The sequence below is a fragment of the Cibotium barometz genome, chromosome 18, assembly GCF_041138505.1.
Source record: "Cibotium barometz isolate CiBa-2024 chromosome 18, ASM4113850v1, whole genome shotgun sequence".
Taxonomy (NCBI): Eukaryota; Viridiplantae; Streptophyta; class Polypodiopsida; order Cyatheales; family Cibotiaceae; genus Cibotium; species Cibotium barometz.
In genome coordinates this window covers 52,915,760-52,935,610 of record NC_141063.1, presented here as the reverse complement: position 1 = coordinate 52,935,610, position 19,851 = coordinate 52,915,760, and the positions used below count along the sequence as shown (strand labels likewise).

Genomic DNA, 19,851 nt, shown 5'->3' with positions numbered 1-19,851 from the left:
ATCCATCCGCTCTGTCCTAGCTGCATAACGAATGGGAAGTCTTTGCTTCTTCTGTACCAAGACATCTTGTATTTGCTCTTTCCACAAGGCAAAATTTGAACCATCAAAATTCTTTATGTCATAGACATATTTGTCCTTTGACGCCATGAGAGCAAGATAATGCACAAAATCACTAAGAAAATTTTGGCAGTCTCCTTTGTACAGTGGCTTATGAACCAAAAGCAAACAGCCAAAATAGGCTGTCTAATCAATGCAAATACTGAGAGAATATCAATGTCATATCAAGGCATGAAAAAGCTACAAATTCTGGCAGAATTTTGACAGCATAACAGCTGTAAATGGCCCAAAATACCAAAAAACCAGCCAATGGAAAGTGATCAAAATCACGCATAAAATAGTGCTAGGCTGTCCAATAAGGCTAATGCATAAAGCAACACTGTCCCAGCAAGTCACTGAATCACTGAGACCTCATGTCCATACATGTAATCATGCAGAGGGGGTGTTCGAGGGATCACTCCACACCTGTATCACCAGTGGGTCCTACGCCACGCTCGGTACCCACCACCAGCTCAATAAAACCTCACACAAGACTACAAAGAAATCTGACCATAAACAGTACATATCCACAATGATCATACATAATGGGCAACCACAGTGCCGTAAGAGCTATCGCAGCTCGCGTATACAAAACGGCAAGCCGAACAAAGTCAAAAACACAATGCCAACACGGCAAGTAAGCAAATGCAACCAAGTACAAGATAACTGCAAGTGAATCTGAGCTCAAAGCCCACAATGCATAAGTGAACTGACCCATAAATCACTGTCTTTGTCAACACATAGATTGTAGGCATGTGGCATGCAAGCCAAACTGTCACTGAGCATCAAAATCAAGTCCCAAATGCATATCACGCTCTATGCCAAAACACGACACCAAGAGAAACCAAAAGATGCAACCAATGTCGTAGAAAAGACTTGCAACTGCTGGACTCAAAGGGAACTCCCACCGGACGAGAAATCTGTGCTCGTAGAAGACTCAAAGTACTAGATCTGTGTGAGGAAAAACACCTGCACCAAGCAGATTTGCAAGAAGAAGCGGATTTGGTAGCTGCTGGATCAAAGAAATCCTCCAAACGTGGTCTTCCAAAGCTTAAAATCAAAATCTAAGACCACCGTTATGAAGAAGACACGAGAAGCGCCGCAATCTGCATGTTCTTCCATGCGCAAAAAACGGCACGTCATTTGGACGATCTGTCACTCATCACCAGAGTGCTGTAAAATACAGCAAGAGATGGGGAAAAGCTTGGGGGCACACCTGCATAGGCTAGAGAAGCTAGATTTGTAACCAAACCACCTGCTCACAATAGGGTAAAGCTGCCCCAAAATTTTTGCACCACAATCATGTACATGGCTGAATATTACCCCTTCAAAAACACCTGTGAAAACCACTCTTGTTCAAGCCCAAAGCAAGGGGCAACAAGAGGCAAAAGCTCAACTGCAAAACCACATGTAAGCTCTACAAAACACGGCTAAAAAATAGCCCACGAATCTCTCACAGTACGCTCACACCGTCGACAAAACCTCGAGCTCTGATACCAGAATGAAAGGAGAGAGGGAACGGAAGAGACCTGCGAGGCGGAGAGCAAGCATGCAAGAGTAGTAGAGTGCGAGAGCGTAGACACAGAGTGCGAGGGAGAGCCGTGCCCTCTTCTTCTCTATTGTTTGCACATAGAATAACGATACATGACTGGCTCACCGAGTGTTATCTATACACTTAGTGTTAGTGACCAGTTAGTAATGGGCATGGGCGGCGCCCGACCAACATGTCCAGCAACCCAACAGGCCCCCCCATCCAGAGATGTACTTGGAAGTTGTCATTTGGTGAGGCTTTGGTGCAAATATTCTCTAGTGTGCATGAGTATGAATATGTACTCATGGAGTAGCCTACTACATTAATTTAGCCAAAAGAATAGTAAGCAATAAGCTTAACAAATATATAATGGCTATTGAAGATCGTTATGCAAGTAAGCAATAAGCTTAACAAATATATAATGGCTATTGAAGATCGTTGTGCAAGTATTAATGCGTGAGATGGCTTAATCCGTGATGAGGCTTAAATTGTGAAAACACAGGTTCTTAAGCCATGAGACTATAATTCATGATAAGAAACCTGAACTCGTGAGATTGCAGGTTTTTTGGCCGTGAAGGGATATTCTGTGAAATGGCCTAAACCCATGAAATTTAATCCCGTGAAATGGTGTTTCGATGAAAGTGCAGGCCATGAGATGGAATTCTGTGAAGTGTAATTCCGTGAGATGGAATTCCACGAAATGTAGTTCCATGAGATGGAATTCCGTGAAGATGCAGGTTTTGACCCCGTGAAGTTACAGGTTTTGACCTCAATGGTTTGTTGATTTTAATTGATTTTATGGGACAGCTAGGTCATGACTTGCGAACAACAAGTTCTTGTGCACTTATTTCTCACATCTAGAGGGTGACAAGAGCATTGTTATTTTGTTCTTGATGCACTCATAAGTCTTCGTTTGCAGACGTGGGTATTGATTCTTGAATTTGTTGCTCAAATGTTGTCGAGGCAGTAGGGAAGACTGTTGATTGTTTGCTTGAACACATAAGCTCTTGTGTATGGGCTGAATGCATGAGAGTGGTTGAACACGTAGCTCTTGTGTATGGGCTGAATGCACGAGAGTGGTTGAGTGATTTGCTTGTTGTTGCTTGGGCCTCCATTCTTGTTGAACTTTAGGTGAAGCTGTTGGGGTTGAAGTCGGTGTGGTGAGGTTTTCTTCACATTGTTCGATTTTGGCAACTATATGATGGAATTACCATCATAGTATCCTTGTTGTTGAAGCACATGCATAGGCACCCATCTTTGATGAACATTATAAACTGGTGGCCGATGTGCTTGGTGCTGAGGCTTCCTTCTTTTTGCAAGCTTAGGGGACTTTGTGATGCGCTTGGGTACCCAAGATTTGGTATTTCTTTGGTAGTACCCTTGTGCTTGTAGTACCCACACTTGTTGACTTGGTGGAGTTCTTTGACGAGCTCGCATAGGATTTTGTGGATGGTGTTGTAGAGTACTTTTCTTCTTCCTTGGCCTCCAAGTGCCACGTTGAGGAAAAGGCTTTAACTGTCAAGGTACCCAAATTTGATTGGCACCTTCATAGTAGCCTTGAGCTACACGTAGCTGTTTCTCCACCCACATCTTGATACTATTAAGATACCTTGATCGTGGTTGTCTTGGTGGAGTTTTCTTTTGGGTTGATGTGGAAGGTTTGGGGCCCTCCTTGACTTTGGTTGGCACGGAGGCTATAGGGTTGAGACTCATGGTGGGCATTGTTGACGATGATGAGGCTAGAGTCTCTTATGGAGTGGCTATCGTTGACGAGGCCCTTGAGCATGTGGTTTGTCTCCTTTGGTGAGGTTTGTCATGAAGATGCATAGGCTCCAGGGTCTTCCCTTCGAGTTCCTTGTTAGAGATAGATAGTTGGGACTGTGGTAACTTCTTCAGGAATATCTATTGATTGCAAGGTTTTGGCATCGAACCTCATAGGTGAGGATGGGGTTGAAGGAGTAGAGGCTCTAATGGAGTCAGTTGTTGACACAGATGGTAGGTCATTGTGTAGGGGGGCTTTTGTGGAAGAGGCTTGTATCCTTTTGCATTCAACATCATAGAAATCCATTAAAGTTGGATCCTCTTCCTTGCAGTATGGTATTGTCAACTTTTTGTCGTTGACCATCATGATGACTCTATCGCTAGCAAAGCACAGTGGTGCTTGGGCAGCAATAGCCCATTTATGCCCCAAGATCAAATCTGCTTCCAACACATACTGAACCACCAAAAACTTGCAAGTAAGGGGGTTAGTTTCAATATACATTGTATGTTCAAAGAACCCCAAACATGGCATGTTCAAGTCTCGTGTAAAGTTTATTCTTTCTGGATGGGTTGTGAGTGTTGATTGACCTAACAAATCCCATAGCTCGAGGGTCATGAGATTGTGTTCTCATGTTGGATAAAGCTGTGCTTGAGCTGTGGTGATTTTATTTGAAATTTCCAATCCAACCAAAATCCTAGGGATCTTTTCAGTAAGATATGTTGGAAGTTCCAGCTCCTACAAGGTCTCTTTCTCCCGTAGAGCAATTATACATTGCTTTCAAGAGTGTTCAAGGTGACTGTTTGCATGGATTCATCTATTGAATACAACGATTCACATATCCAAGTTCCACCAAGGAGGACGACATCATACTCAAGGGAATCTAGGGTAACATTAAACGTAAATTCCATATATCCACTGATAGTTTGAGTAGTGTAGCTAAAGTAACCTAGAACTTCAATGCTTTGTCCTTTGGCTCCTTTTGCAAGACTATTGCTTGTAGGGATGAGTTTAGGTTGTCCCATTGATACCCAAGTGTCTATTGTCATGATGTTATGACTAGCTTGAGGGCTAATCAATGCGCGTTTGTGCTTAACATCATTGCCTGTAGGAAAATCCAACCATACCATGATAGAATCTTCCAAAGGAACCATGGATGTTTCAATTTTTGTTTCAGCTTCAGATCCTATTTTTGTTTCATATTCCCATTCACTTTTATCCTCTATTTGGCTCTCAGCTTTTTCAAGAGTACCCAATGCATACACTGGCACACTTGGCCCTATGACAATTCTTAATGAGGTCTGTTTGGAAACTTGCAAATCCTCACAATCCTGTTCTATGGAGTTCTTTATATCTTGGTATAACTCAGGTTGAGCCCTTAAAGGTGCAAGTGCAGATGTTATGCTGGCTTCATCATCACATGAGAGAAGAGCATTCCTCCAATGAGGTTTTGAGAGATTGTTTTAATCTTGTAAGGGAATAATCGAATTCCTCACGTGCTTTCACCAGCATGTAGCTTGTGCAATCTGTCTCCAATAACTCTTCTGTAGAGAGTATGTCTTCCTCTTGAAAGAGGAAGCGATACTCCTTTGGGCTTTGTATTTTGGTTGCTTTTTTAGGATTGGCATTATGAGGCTCAATCACAACTGGTGACTCTGTAAGACATTCAACCAAGATAAGCATGCTCTCTTGAGCTTGCTTTTTGTGTTCCGCATATGTCAAGTGATCATTATTATCCATTTGGGGTGGTTGGGTAGGTTCTAGTTTCTTGATTGGTCTATGAGGTGCACTGAGTGAAGAGTCAGAACTTGTTTCATCCTCACTTAGTGACGTACTAGAACTTGTTTCATTTTCTGACTTTCTTTGGATTGTCAATTTTTCATTATGTTTGCTCATGCAACGAGATCAAATTTTCTTTTGGGCTTTTGTATCCTATGTCACACATATGGGTTTTGTGGTTTGTGTGGTGGTCTTTGAGGTTGGATGCTTCTACATCATGTATAGCTTTTGGCTCTTTTGGGATTATGTCCTCTTCCTTGCCCTTTAATTCACCTTTAGTTTCAATAGTTTGTTGTCCCTTGTCTTTCTTGGTTTTAGAAGGTTTTGCTTTTTCTTTTGGGTTTTGCTTTAAAGCATGTTCTTCTACCCGTGTTAAGGTATTGTCATTTGCATTCCTTTTGACTATTTCTCGTGCCTTGGCTTGTAAACGTGTAAGCACATTCAAGGATACTGTGGACAATTGCTCGTTTTGTACACTTAAGATGTTAAGAGTTGTATTTTGTGAGGCAAGTTGCATTGAAGCAACTCATCTCGGGCAATCTTGGAACATGTGATCAATGCCACATTATTCACACATGGGTCGCAAGGTGTCAATGACTATGGGCATGGAAGCATTCCAAACTGTGCAGTTTGCCACCTTGTGAGATCCACGACAAAAACACTGAAGTGTTCGATTAACTGCTTCTTGAGCAGTTTCTATCCTTTGGACTGTTTCTATTTGGTGCACGCGGGGGATGGAGGTTTTGAGTTAATTGTGGATGAAGTAGGACACTTTTTAGTATCATGGTCAAAGGTTTTACAATATATACAGTATAGAAGAATAGGTGCCTTGTATATGCACACTTGTATATGCACAATAGGGATTGGGATGGTTGTAGTGATTGCACTCAACACAAGGCATTTCATTCCTCACTTGTAGAGGCATTAAGGATGTCTGTTTTTGAAGTTTCTCATCCTCTCTTAGAGATGTCGGTTGGAAGGTTTTAAGCAAGGCTGCATAGAATTTGGAGAATGTTAATTCTGAGATCGATCTTTCTTTTCCCATTGCTTCACTTGGTTTAGTCAAGGAACACCTCGTAGCATGATCATCTTCTAGCATGTTGTCATCTAAACGTATTGCTTCTTTACAACATTGATCGAATGTTTCTGGATTGGATACAATGATCAAGTTGTGTAAGCTATTATTCTTCAAGTCCATCATGAAACATCTCTTCAATTGAGAATCATTTAATTTTTCCCATGACTCACATCGTGAGTCCAAGAAAAATCTCTAATGGATTCATTTGGTTGATACTCAATTGAATAGAGTTCTGTTGCTGCACTCCACCGATCACCTTGTCTAGAAAAGCCATGTATAAAGGCTGATTTCAAGGTTTTGAAGTTGGTCTGATCGCTGGCATCAATGTGATGAACCATCAACTAGCTTTTCCCTCTAAGCATAGGTTCAACGCATGGACCTTAGTGGGACAGTTGGGATTTTTAAAGGCTTCATATATCTGTTCAAACATTTGAATGAATTGAACAGGGTCTGTTGTTCCGTCGTATTTGCCCATAATTTTAGAAATTTGTATAACCGTAATTTTGTATCACTGAGAAAGTATGTGAGTGCTTTTGTTGTGGGAGAGACTCACTGAGTCCTTGGGCTACCCCCCTTCCTAGACTAGTCAACATGTCTAGGGTGTGGGTACCAGGAAAGGATTGGTACCTATAGGATTTGTGGGAATGATAGGTAAGGGACCAAAGCCCGATGGGATCAAAGTGATAAGGGGTGTAAAATCCAATGACACACTTGTTATAGGCATAGCCAATGGTATTGGGAGGTGCATTTGCGGCATAGATCTCAATGGCTCGAAGATGTTGGCCATTGGGTTCAGTCCTTGTGTAATCCCTGGCAATCCCTCTATCGTGGCCATGTTTGATTGCGTAAATGCTCCTTAATGAGCAAACACAGTTTTTTTTTTGCTTTTTATATTCTCCCATAGCCCGTTATACAGCCTTGGCGTACTCTTCGTTGGGTCAAACGGGTATCCGTTCGTCCTAAATAGCTTAGGCGCTATACGCACGTGAACAACCTCTTAGAGATAATTTTTGAGAAAAAGCTTATGCTAGTAACTTCCCAGATGGAAGAGGAGGTCCTAAAACTTATTTTCCATCACTATCTCAAGACGAAAAAAGTTTCTGAGAATTTTTTCCCTGTTTCGCAGCACGTTTTTTAGGGTGTTCCAAAAGGAATTTTAAAAAATTTTGTATGAGAGAGTTGTAGTATTTTTGGAGTACTACAATTTTTTTCCCTAAGTCGTTTGTTGTTTGGACGCTCAAAAAGTAGCCCAAATATGGCTCGTTGTCGTTTTCATGTTGTTTTTTGTGATTTTTCGTGGTTTTTGGGTTGTTTTTTGCCTCGATTTTCGGTCAAATTTTGAGGCTACTAGTTAGAGGCCAAAATGATCAATTTTGACTTTGGACGGGCAAGTCCAAAGATGAAGAGCTCGATGTCAGCTTTTTGATGAGCCCTAGAACGCCTTCATTGAATATACAGTTTAGGAGATACGGGCCTTCAAACAGGGTGTTTTCTAGAGTCCTCTTTTTTTTTGGCTGACGGACCTCTTTTCACTCCGTGAAGCGGACTTCATGGATTTTATAAATTTTGTTTGATTTTTTAAAAAAAAATTTGGTCGCGTGAACAAAGGGTCTCATGCCGTGAATCCTTATCGGTTCACGTCATGAACCGGATTTCACGAAAAGGTTGAATTCATTTTTTTTATTTTTTTGGTACTCTTCTCGAGGGCGTGAACCCTTAGGCCGTGAAGTTGCAGAAAACGGTTCACACCGTGAACCGGACTTCACAAAAATATTAAATTCGATTTTTGTTTTGGCGTAGTTCCTGAGGGCGTGAACCCTTAGGCCGTGAAGTTGTAGAAAATGGTTCACGCCGTGAACCGGACTTCACGAAAATATTAAATTCGATTATTATTTTTTGGGCATGGTTCCTAAGGGCGTGAACCCTTAGGCCGTGAAGTTGCAGAAAATGGTTCACACCGGAACCGGACTTCACGAAAATATCAAATTCAAAATTTTTTTTTGTTCGGTTCCTGAGGGCGTAAACCCTTAGGCTGTGAAGTTGCAGAAAATGGTTCATGCCGTGAACCGGACTTCACAAAAATATTAAATTCATTTTTTTAGGCATAGTTCTCAAGGCGTGAACCCTTATGCCGTGAAGCTGCATAAAATGGTTCATGCCGTGAACCAGACTTCTAATGGTTCATGCCGTGAACCAGACTTCTCAAAAATATTAAATTCGATTTATTTATTTTTAGTCTAGTGGGAAATATGAATTTTCCTTTTTGGAGGGAATATTTTTTGAATTTAAAATGAAAGGGATATGGGCATTTTTCCAAAAAGGTAAGTGGGAATCAAAAAAGTTAACCTTGTGATGACACCCCTTACACCCTTCATAAATGACCCCCAAAATGGACAATTTGACAACTCATGAGCATCTACTCATTGAATGCTCATTAGCCTTAATGAGTTATGTAGAAAAGTAATTAAAAGTTAATTAATTCTTCCACTTATCTTTTCCTCTTTTACAATAATCAAGGACTCTAATTAACCACTAATCCCTAATTAATTCACACAATTGAGCACATCATTGGATAGAGCAAGGGAATGCTAATCTTTGTGTATCAACAATCGTGTAAATTAATCTAAAATAGGAGATTAATTAGACTCTTAATTATGGTCTCCTCTTTTAAGACAAAATTAAGCAAGGAGAGTCGAATTTCTCCAATTGATGTAATTAGGAGTTTTGATGCATCTAGATTCTCTCAAAACACTCAAAAACACCAATTTTGACTACTCATATAATCAATTTAGACCCCAATTAACACATTTTCTATATTTTTACCTCTTGAGCAAGATTAATCACCTTTAATGACAAAAACCAATCCATTAAGAGAAATTAATCAAATTTAAGGATTTTTTTATGGTTTTGAGAAATTTTTTGAAAGATTAAGTTATTCCTAATACTTGCTAATACTCTAATCCAAACAATTTCAACAACAAACACACAATTAAACTAAAATTAATGATCTTAGTTCTATGTTTAACACTAAAGAGAGCTAATATTCACTAAAAATTACATTCTATTACATTGTTTGATGCAATGGATGCAAACTAAGCCTAATACAAACTATGTGCAAGCCCTAAGAACATGAAAAACCACAATAACAACAATAAAACAACAAATTAAGCTAAAAATTAAGCAAAAAGCATTCTTTTTAAAAACAAAAAAGAGAGCTATTTTATACCAAATCTCACACAAATCACCATCAAATCCATATTTTTTTTATGGGAAACCATTAATCAAGATAATGGGCAATGGGTAATGCGTAGATTAGAGGAAAAATGATGGAAAAAGCCAAGGGATGGCTCCTTAGCAGCAGCGACGCTAAAAATGTTAAGGCTCACCCTAACCCTCTTTGAAACACATTCAAAAAGAGATTACTTGGTGAACCACAAGGATCTTTCCAATGGCTGAGCTTATAACCCTTGAGGTCTCCAAGCTCTATAACTCCTTGAGAAGCAATTCCACCGTGCCTCCTGTGAGCGTTATCACACCGCCACGTTACACTACGAGTACTCGTCCCTCCTCTTACCTCACTTCACTCTCACACACTCACTAGCATGCATTAGGGAGAGAGATTAGCAAGAGCAAGACTCAATTGCACAATGGGAGAGTATATTGTATTATGAGAGATATTCACTTACATACATGGCCATAAGTGTTCATACTCACTTAAACTGTGGCCGATCGGGCACTTTTAGGCTCATAAGAGGCCTAATGCTATTACAATGACTACTCTCATAATATAACCTTGAAGTACATCACTTAGGACTTCATTGTAACTTGCTACCACACGCTCTTGAAGCAGGAATTACCATAATACTCTGTCACACCATTACGGGCGCCCGTCCAAGTTGTAGCTTTGGACACTATTGCGTCACATCTTGAATGTATGACCCTTTAGTGTATCCACCATGACTCCTTGATGTAAGATAATGGCGGTAGCTCTTGTTAACCCTAGAATTGGGTTAACAGAAGCAGTTGTGCTAATGGAATTCATTATTACTAGTTTTTGGGTAGCAGTGATTGTTATGAAAATGGAAATTATTGAAATGGTATTTTTGTGATGTGTTTCATTTATCATGGTTTTTTTTATTATTTGTTGCATAGTTAGTGACTTACTATAAGGTACAGGTCGAACCGTGTTGGGTAGATAGTCATTGGATATAATGTTTGGCATGTGTTTTTTATAACAGATTAGTGGAAGGGCTAGTGTGTAAGCTTAACTCAATGAGGGTTGCACATCTGTACATTTTTTGCAACATTATATTTATACAATATTACATTTTTGTATTAGATTTAAAGAAAGTTTTTGATCAAGAGTCGGCTCACGAAGTGGAGAGTTGGTGAAGTCATGAATGTTAAATATCTAGAAGAGAATGAAGGGTAATGAAAAGAGATATATAATTGTGGCTCCATTTAACTTCCTATAATTCACACATACCCTCAACTTTCTATAATCCATACATACCCTTAACTTCCCTTTTTTTTTTAGCGACAATGATAATTGGAGACACCCAATCAGCTTTGTCAATAGGGTAAATGAAACCTACTCTCAATACCTTACCAATCTCATATTTAACTTGGATACCATTAACACAATCACATCACATCAGTTTGAGCAATCGGCAAACGTTCTTACTTGGTATTCACATCCTACCCTCGTGTTGCATGATGACATACTCTTGGTTTCATACATGGCACTTTATCCTATTGTTCTCAACTTTAGAGCATGGGCACTAGTTCTCATAAAATTAGAGATCTTTAAAGAAGATGAAGAATTCCTTGAGCTTAGTATTCCAAGTGAAAAAGGATGGTGTGATGTGCTCTCAGTAAATGTTGCAACACATTGTTGCATGGATGATAACCTCAAGCCTATAGGAAGCCCAATCAATGCACAACTATCTAGATTCATCTCATTCGCATATGTACATGCTATTGGGAATCCTAAAGCTTCACTCCATTATCACTGGTCACCTACTTCATCTAGCTCAAAGTCCTAGTTCTAATGGTCAGTGCATAAAGGAACATGTCAACTACCCACCACCACAGGTAATAGTGGAAGAGGAAACTTACTCTAGAGGACCTTTTTTATTAGATAGCTACATGTGTGGCTTGAAGAATGGGATATGACAGAGGTACAACAACTGATGTTTAACACACGAATTTTCTCACCACAAACTTGGCACTTAGTGTTTTACAAGAAGTAGATAGATAAGGATGCTGAGGATTTTCAAATATTTTGACTACTAGAGGGGATGCAGGTTACATTAATGTAGATGATTGGTTAGATTAATGTGGATGATTGGTTAGATGATATGTCAGAGGGTAAGAAGCACTTGCACCCCCTCTTATTACATATGAAATCCCACTTATAGACCTAGAGCCTACAGTCACTCGTATGTCACAAATGCAAAGCATATCATCCTAAAGATGACATCTTTGATAACCTGGAAGCTTGGGAATATGACTTCATCACACAAGGTAAGATTCATCAAAAGCCATATCTTTTGTATAGAGCTATAAGGTGTGTAATACCATATGATCCTTTAGGAAAACCAACTTTTCCCAAATATTTCAAAAGGATTCTCATGCCTTATGCACCACGAGTTACAAGATAGGTTCTTATTGAGTTATGGGTGTCATCATGAGGTGCAAAAGCACTATGGGATACAATGGATAGGGAAGCCAATATTTCGAGTCCACGTCTTGTAAACCTACTAGACATTAGATTAGTCTTTTGAGAAAAAAACATTTTTTTAACATAGCCAACACATAATCATTGGTATAAAGTAGATACATTAAGTTGGTGTCCAAGGTTTAAGGTGACCTCCTCTAGATCATCAAAGTCCAGTGCATCATCTGGCACTGCTCGTATTGCTACATCTAAACTACTGAAAGCATGCATATCTCTATATTTGGAATCATGAGTCATGTGCTCATTCAAATCCAAAGTATCATAAGGTGAGATCTTCAACTTGAGAATAGTTATGCAGGCATCTTTAAAGATCATCAAGACATGATTGTGAACCATCATAAATAACTAAAGCAACAACATCATGGGCAATGGCATCAACCCATATGGAACCATCATCCATGGTCAACCCACTTTCTAATAGTCACTTTCCAAAAGCATTATCACATGTATCCACCTTATTACATAGAAAACTCTTATCATGAGGAACCATATCATTATTCAAGGCATCATGCTAATAGTGTGCATTATTATGTAGCTCATCCTTGGGAACTACAACATCCAAATTAATCATTCATCACACTCAAGTACTACTATGGAAACGCTCCTTTTGAAGTTGTGTACGGTGAAAAGTCATCGACACCTGTAGAGCATGCAAAGTAGAAGCTCACACCACACTGATTAATATCTTTGTAACAAGATGTTGGACAATGAAGATGAGGACTAAGAATACGAGTCCCTCCCGGAGCATGCCGACTCTGAGGACTAGATTCACGTTCTTATAACCATGGACACTCTTCCATAAAAGCTTTGGGATAAGGTTTTCACGATTAGATGATGACAAAATCCTTGGTCATGCTTGACGCATTCGAGACAGAACTAGTAGAGGAACCATCTCACTTCGAGCTAGAGTTTTGAAAGACCACCTACCAGTGTGGCTTGCCTTGGTTAACACTCAGGTTAGCCACAATGTTTTATCTTGGGAGACGTGGACCTCGTTAGGCCACCCACCCCTCACACCATCCGCTTTGCAATCATCACCATAGTAAACGATTCCCAATCCATGTTTTGCAGAGCTTCTTATTGGATCTAAGCCTACATTGTGCAAGTTTTATGTGAACCCCACAATACGTTGAAAAAGAGCATCATCCTCGTCAAGAGAGGATGGATCATGGCCATGGATTGCATTGTCACAGCTGGTGAAAAAGGACCATAACACTCAAGCTCCCCTTCAGAGCCCTTGGTTGATGAGGGCACCCCAAACTTGTAACCATCCCAAGCCTCATCCTCCACTTACGAGCTACCACCTTAGGTAATCTCTAACACTACATAACACTCTTGCCTCATCGCGTCGGCCACCCCCTTCTGGAGATCTTAAACCTTGCTGGTGAAGACGAGAACCACCTCCTAAACCTCAACCTCAGCAACCCTTCACGGAGGTCACCAAGAAAGAATGGTTACCTAAGAGTACCTAGGAGGCTAGCTAAGGAAAGTACGACACCCATTCAAGGACCCGGTGAAGGTAGTAACTGTACACTTACATGGGGTGGGCTACATTATATATATACACATGAGCCAAGGTTTGAGGCTCACTATGTGTGCACTCATCATCAACAAGTGAGCAGAGAATCATTTGCCCATCCACACAACAAAAGCTTGGATGCCATCATGGGCAGCTTTACTTGCATGCTTGATTGAGCTGTTTCTTTCCTATTCCAACTTGCGAGTTGCACATAGGTGTTGTAGGGTTGTGGCAAGCTTTTTAAGCCCTGAGGTTACTTGTCGGTGTCACTGAAGTATATGCACAATTCTCTTTAGGGTTCAGCACCATGGAAAACTCTTCTTCGATAGGAACAAGGATAGGTAGGGCCACTGCACATGGGCTAGGTGTTGTCTCTTGCTACTTAAAGTCCACGTGCTTTTCCGACTCTTCTTTGAAGGTGGTGTTAACACATGAGTCAAGGTGGAAAAGCCACTGCTCTCTATTCTTGCCTAAGCTTTGGAGTTGGCATCAAAGATAATGCTTTGGGTCTTTGATATTGGCACCCCTATGTGGGGGTTTCCTTCGTAGGTCCTTGCTTAGATCTTTTTGGCTTACAAGGTCATGCGGACTGCGGGGTTTTTGGGACCCAGATGGACGGCAGGCTCCCTTTGTAGAAGCCTTGGGTTTCTAGCAGTTTGATGGGGATCCAATGGGCTTGGGGTTTGGGTAAAACTCTATTGCGTGGGATGCTTGCCGAGGAGATCTTCACTCATGATTGGGCGTCGGGCCAAATGGTGGCTAAGAATTATTAAAAAACACCAAAAACCCCAAAAACATGCATGTGTACCTACTGCATCGACACGTGCACACATTTGTAACACTTGCATCTCCACATGTGCACATTCAGACATTTACAACACTTCCATCCGTGCTTGCATACACATTTGCACGTGCACTACCTCTAGCACACATGCGCACCCAGCTCCTCCATAGCTCAACTCTGGTGCTATTCCTTCCAGCCATGTCTCTGGCCCCTTAGCCTACACCATCTTTGCCTCCCTTACCTCCACACCCACACCCCCACGTCAACATCTCCTCCCTTGCTTCGCCCGGTCTGCCCTCCCTACCCACCACTAGAGCCGAGCATACTCTTAATAGTTATACATCAGCTGAGGGCCATACATTTTTTGGTCGGGTAACCTATCTCGATTGGTGTTATGGGCATTCTATGGTTTCCATACCCAATCATTTCTGACACTATTGTGGCGCCATATAATGCCGCACTCTCTATGCACAAGCTAGTGAAATATGCCGATGTGTGCATGTTCATGGATAATGAGGCACTCTACACCATTTTCTTTTGGGCTTTGCAGTGCTCAACACCGACATTCGATGATCTAAACCATTTTATTGCGTAATGAAGCTACAAGTGCCTTAGTTGCTAAGTCTACAAAGATAGTGCAGGTGCTCTTGACACATTGGTGAGGTTGGTAAACCGTGGTTGTGGCTCATGGCCCTTTAACACTTCATGGAGCAGACTCGATAGCAGTTTTGCAAAGTGGAGAAGTTATAGTACATGGAAGTCATAATCATCTCATTAGTAAAGCAAGAGGCCTGAACTTATTAGTGCAACAACATAGCAACAAAAATCCATAGACACATGCAACCTTAGCTATCGATGGTCTTGCTTTGCTTGTCCACATAGATTGATTCACAAGTATACAAATATTATAATTGTGTGTGTACATTTATGAGTAACATAAACATATTCACACATATATCAATATTATAATTGTGTATGCATGTGTGCATGTGCATGTGCATGTGGTGCATGCATTTGATGTGGGAGGTAGTGAAAGGCATCATGCTTTCTTTACTTTTATTTTGAATGAAACTTCAATGTGGTGGGTGTAATGTCTTCTCTATTAAACATGGTACACCCTACTTTGTGTTTTTTTTGGGAGGTGGGTTTCAACCTATTTGTGCACGGATGGCATACCATCCATTATTCTTTTTAATGCTTTGATTTGGAAACCCACACATAGTTAACAAAATTTTCAAATTGGGTCCTTTGTGTGGGAGTAACCCTCAAGTGTTGGAGCCCCCTTAAACCCACTTGGACCTTGATGAGTTCAAAAAGCCCAAGGCCCTACTCTCTCTCTCTCTCTCTCTCTCTCTCTCTCTCTCTCTCACTTGACTGCTGTGATTTATATCATATTCGGTCCACGCTTCTCTTTGTGTGTGTGTGTGTGTGTGTGTGTGTGTGTGCGCGTGAGTGCAATATGACTTGTATTCTGTCCGTACTAACTTGGCTATTACTTTGAAACACTCATCTCTCTCTCTCTCTCTCTCTCTCTCTCTCTCTCTCCACTTGATTTAATATCATACCCAGTTTATGCTTACTTGGCTATAACTTTTAATAATTCAACTCTCTCTCTCTCCACTTGAGTGCCATTCCTCAACTGAAAAATAGGAGATGCCATGTGCAGAACTACTTCGTTTTGGTAGAGGCAGAAACCACACTTTGTTGCTTGTTTTGATGGCACTTTTGTTTGTCACCCTCGGTGTCGTATGAGGGTGAACAATAGACTTCGGGAGACTACCTATGGTGCAAGGATGGATGTGAAACCACATGAGATGATTCATGAATCATATGATGAGGCCCACGAGCCATGGGGATGGGGGAAATGAATGTGGGGGGTTTTGCGAGGTGAGGAATAAGGATGCTCGGGAGCGGGGGGCTTACCTACCAGACCTACCAGTAATGCTGCAAACAAGAGTGAGAGGGGCACGGGCTTGGCGAGCTGGAAGGGTAGCTGCCCCCCTTTTAACACCGCAAGTAGGAGGATTAGGATTCCTGACCTCTCGCTTTCTTTTCCTCTTCTTACTTTAGTTCACCAGCGGCTCTCTCCCGATCCTGGGGACTAGTATACAGGTGCTGCTGCTGCTCTGCATTTAGGCTTTCGTTGCCGAGCGCTGATTCTTCTCACTCGCGAGCGGGAAGTCTTCTTCGCCTTACCATGATAGCTGTCATCAAGAGAGCTTAGTTGCGCGGTTCGGTTAGGGTTCGCGCAGCCCAGATTAACGTTTGTCTGCTCCGAAGGCACCCCTAAGGTTAGGGCTTGCCGCTTTCTGTGCAGCACGTTACACAGATACCTCCACACCTACTATCTTAGCCCTGTTCTAGCACAGGAAAAAACAAAACCCTAACCCTGCTCTGCTGCAGATATCGGTGAAGGTTAGGGTTTTTGACTGTCCTTCAGTATTTCCTTGAACGTGTTGTCCTGCCATCGCCATACTTACATCCAAGAGGAGGCTTTCGGAAGGAGGAAAACAATAGCGGCGTGGCCTTTCGATGCTCGTCATGGAAGCATCGAATCAGAAGTTCTACGATGCATTTCTGCAGTATGCCATTATCGCCAGCGCCGTAGTAGCACTGTGCACGGGTTACTGCACATGGTCTTTCAAGCGCATGGTCATTGTTTATGCCATTGGGGTCTTCCTGACCATGCTGGTGGTCGTCCCAGATTGGGACTTTTTCACCAAACGCCATTTCACCGAATGGATCGAGCCCATGTCCTCCGATGAGGAGAGCAGAAAGTTGCAGAAAGCCAGGTTCCCCATACTCAAGAAGACTGCTAAGTATGCCAAACGGTAAGCTCTTGCCGTTTTATCTTATACTCAGGATCTGATCTGTGTTTACGTTTTCGCCATATAATTATGTGCATACGGTTTTGATATGTGCAGAGGGTTTCCTATGAGCTTAGGGATTCTTCAGTTGTAAGATTTCATATTTTCAAATCTCATGGATGAAGTCCATTACAGATTCTGGCTAGCTCACTGCATGTGCTTTTCTCTGTACGTTTTATCACTCTGTTTTGGTGCCACGAGCATGCATGTGCCATTAAACACACGTGTTCTTTCTGCCTTTAGTGTGTGTGGACTCCTTGGGTTTGGCATGGGTTTAGCCTAGTTGGTATGATGAACAAGTATGCATTGTTAAACATGCCTTTCTAGACTGCTTGGCTTTGGGCTTAAATCAAATATGTGTTACTAAACATGTTCAGATTCCTTAGTTTTGGCCTTTACTTTTCTCACAATTTTGTGTGTGTCATCGTACTTGTAGTGGACCTCTTAGGTTTGTGCCATTGAGCAACATTTTTTTGTCATGTTCTTGATGTTACACCTTATGCATAGGTTGCCTGTGGCTATTTGTCATGTATGGAAGTGTTGTTGTTGATGCTTGTATTGATTTTTGGTGCTGACTGTTTTTTGATTTCTATGTCATGCAGGGAAGACATACATCCTTTTGGGATTCTCTTTTTCTTGGCAAGCACAGCGTGCTTTGTATACTACTCGTGGAAGTTCATTACATCTTGAGTAAACTTCCCTCTATTTTTACCTTGTCAATCCAAATTTTGGGTCTTCATTCTATTTTATGTTTGCGCATTAATGTCAAGTTAATGTCTAGGACTTGCTGCAGTATGGTAACTAACCCAGTCATGTTATCAGCAACTTGTAGTGATAGTGTGGAGGGAACTCTTTAGAAGAGTTATCAGCAACTTGTAGTGATAGTGTAGAGGGAACTCTTTAGAAGAGTTGGGAATTCTTACTTTGTTGTGGTAATCTATTGAACAGCAAATGCTGATGCAACCATTCTTACCAAATTGCATTTTATGTGTTGGATTTGAGTCAACCAAGCTCCGTTTACAATTTGTACTGATGTTCAGCTTGTTATACCGTTATGATCTTACCAAGCAATGGCTACATCATGCCTGTCTTCTAACTTCAGCTTTTGAGCTGTGCACTGAAGTGGGTGTGTTGGTGTATTGTCTTCTTGATGTAGTCATTCTAATACATTTGCATTTGTGCAGAGGTGCATGCACTATGCCTTTCTGTTAATGTGTGGGTGCATACCTCTCACTGTACTCTTAGGTTTCTTTCTTTGGTAGCCAGGTTGTTTATACTTCAAGTATGATATGCTATTGTTTTGTACATTATTATGTGCCTTCTGGTCTGGTTCATATTTTAGCTCAAGCTATATTCGCGCATGTGAATTATTTATATCGCAACCAAGATTTATTGTAGAATGACATGGTGAAATTTTTGCTCGAATCTCTCGTGCCCAGGAGCTGTGTTCACCTCACTAACGAATAATCAAGTTTAGAATTGACTATCATGTTATGTATGGTGATTCCTTGGCGTGGCTTTAGCACTTTTTTGCTGATATTGGATGTGAGCTATGCACACCTTACTACAGGTAAACCAAGTATAGAGTTGACTAGCATGTTATGTATGGTGTGGCTTTAGCACATTTTTGCTGATTAGACAGGGGTCTCTCCTTGGTCACTGTCATCTGTGGATTGCTGTGTCATATGCCTCTAACTCTCTCTTTGGGATGAGAGGTTAATGGCACAGATTTTAGTTACATATTTGTATGAGTTGTGAAGATGTTCTGTGTTTCAGTACTTTGGGTTTTGGTAGTTGAATTAGTCTGTTGCCCCTAGTGCTGTGCAAGTGCCATACAGATTTCTGCTCCAAGCTCCACTTGACAGCAGCTCATGCCTATACATTGCCTTGCTATAGATAACCAAGTGTGGAGTTGATTAGCATGCTATGTATAGTGATTGCTTCTAAGCTCATATTTGCTGATTAGACTTTGCTCTCACCTTGGTGCCTCTCATCCGTGCATTGCTGTGTTATATGCCCAACTGTCTCTTTGGGGTAACGTTAATGATCATGTGTGCCATTTAGCTACTATGGCCGATTTTAGTTACATATTTGTATAAGTTGTGGAGATGTTGTGTTTCAGTACTTTGGGTTTCAGTAGTTGAATCAGACTGGGTCTCTACTGTTGCACTAGTTACAGATTTCTGCTCAAGCTCCATGTTACAGCAGCCCCTGCCTATACTATCGGTGCAACCAGCTCAGGCCTTACACACTTCAGCTCCATCATTAGCCTTTATTCATCAGCACTCCATGCCTCAGCTTAAGCCCTACGTACTGTTTTGTAGTGCATGGTAAGGCCGCTGCAAACCTGTTCATGGAGTGCAAAAGCATAGATCTGCAGCATGTACGAACTAGTGGCAAGGTATTGCTAAGAGATGTGAACCCCCTCGGGCTCCCATGGCCTAGTGTATGAAATGATAGAGCTCATTAAAATTTCATCTTACTGAGGGGTGGTACTTGTGCTCTTTGATCAAAGCGAAGCCCTACTCTTGCCCTACTCTTGAAGTCCCAGGCTACCACAATATGATAGCTGTTAACTCTCTTTTCAGACGTGGGAATGAACAAGTCCTCTAGTGGAAAATCCTAATGGATCATAAGATTCAAGATCTACCACGAAAGAAATGTACTACTCAAATAAGAATTCCGTTGATTCCAAGCT

General features: G+C 41.2%; 1 protein-coding gene across 1 annotated transcript; it reads left to right on the top strand.

The window, feature by feature from the left end:
* The first annotated feature begins 16,341 nt into the window (after positions 1–16,341).
* On the top strand, positions 16,342–18,178 carry LOC147629473 (signal peptidase complex subunit 1-like). Its single transcript, XM_086812731.1, has 3 exons — positions 16,342–16,577; positions 16,690–17,117; positions 17,756–18,178. The coding sequence occupies exons 2-3, from the start codon at positions 16,819–16,821 to the stop codon at positions 17,841–17,843; spliced, it is 387 nt and encodes a 128-aa protein (XP_086668857.1). The 5' UTR covers positions 16,342–16,577; positions 16,690–16,818; the 3' UTR covers positions 17,844–18,178.
* Positions 18,179–19,851: the final 1,673 nt, after the last annotated feature.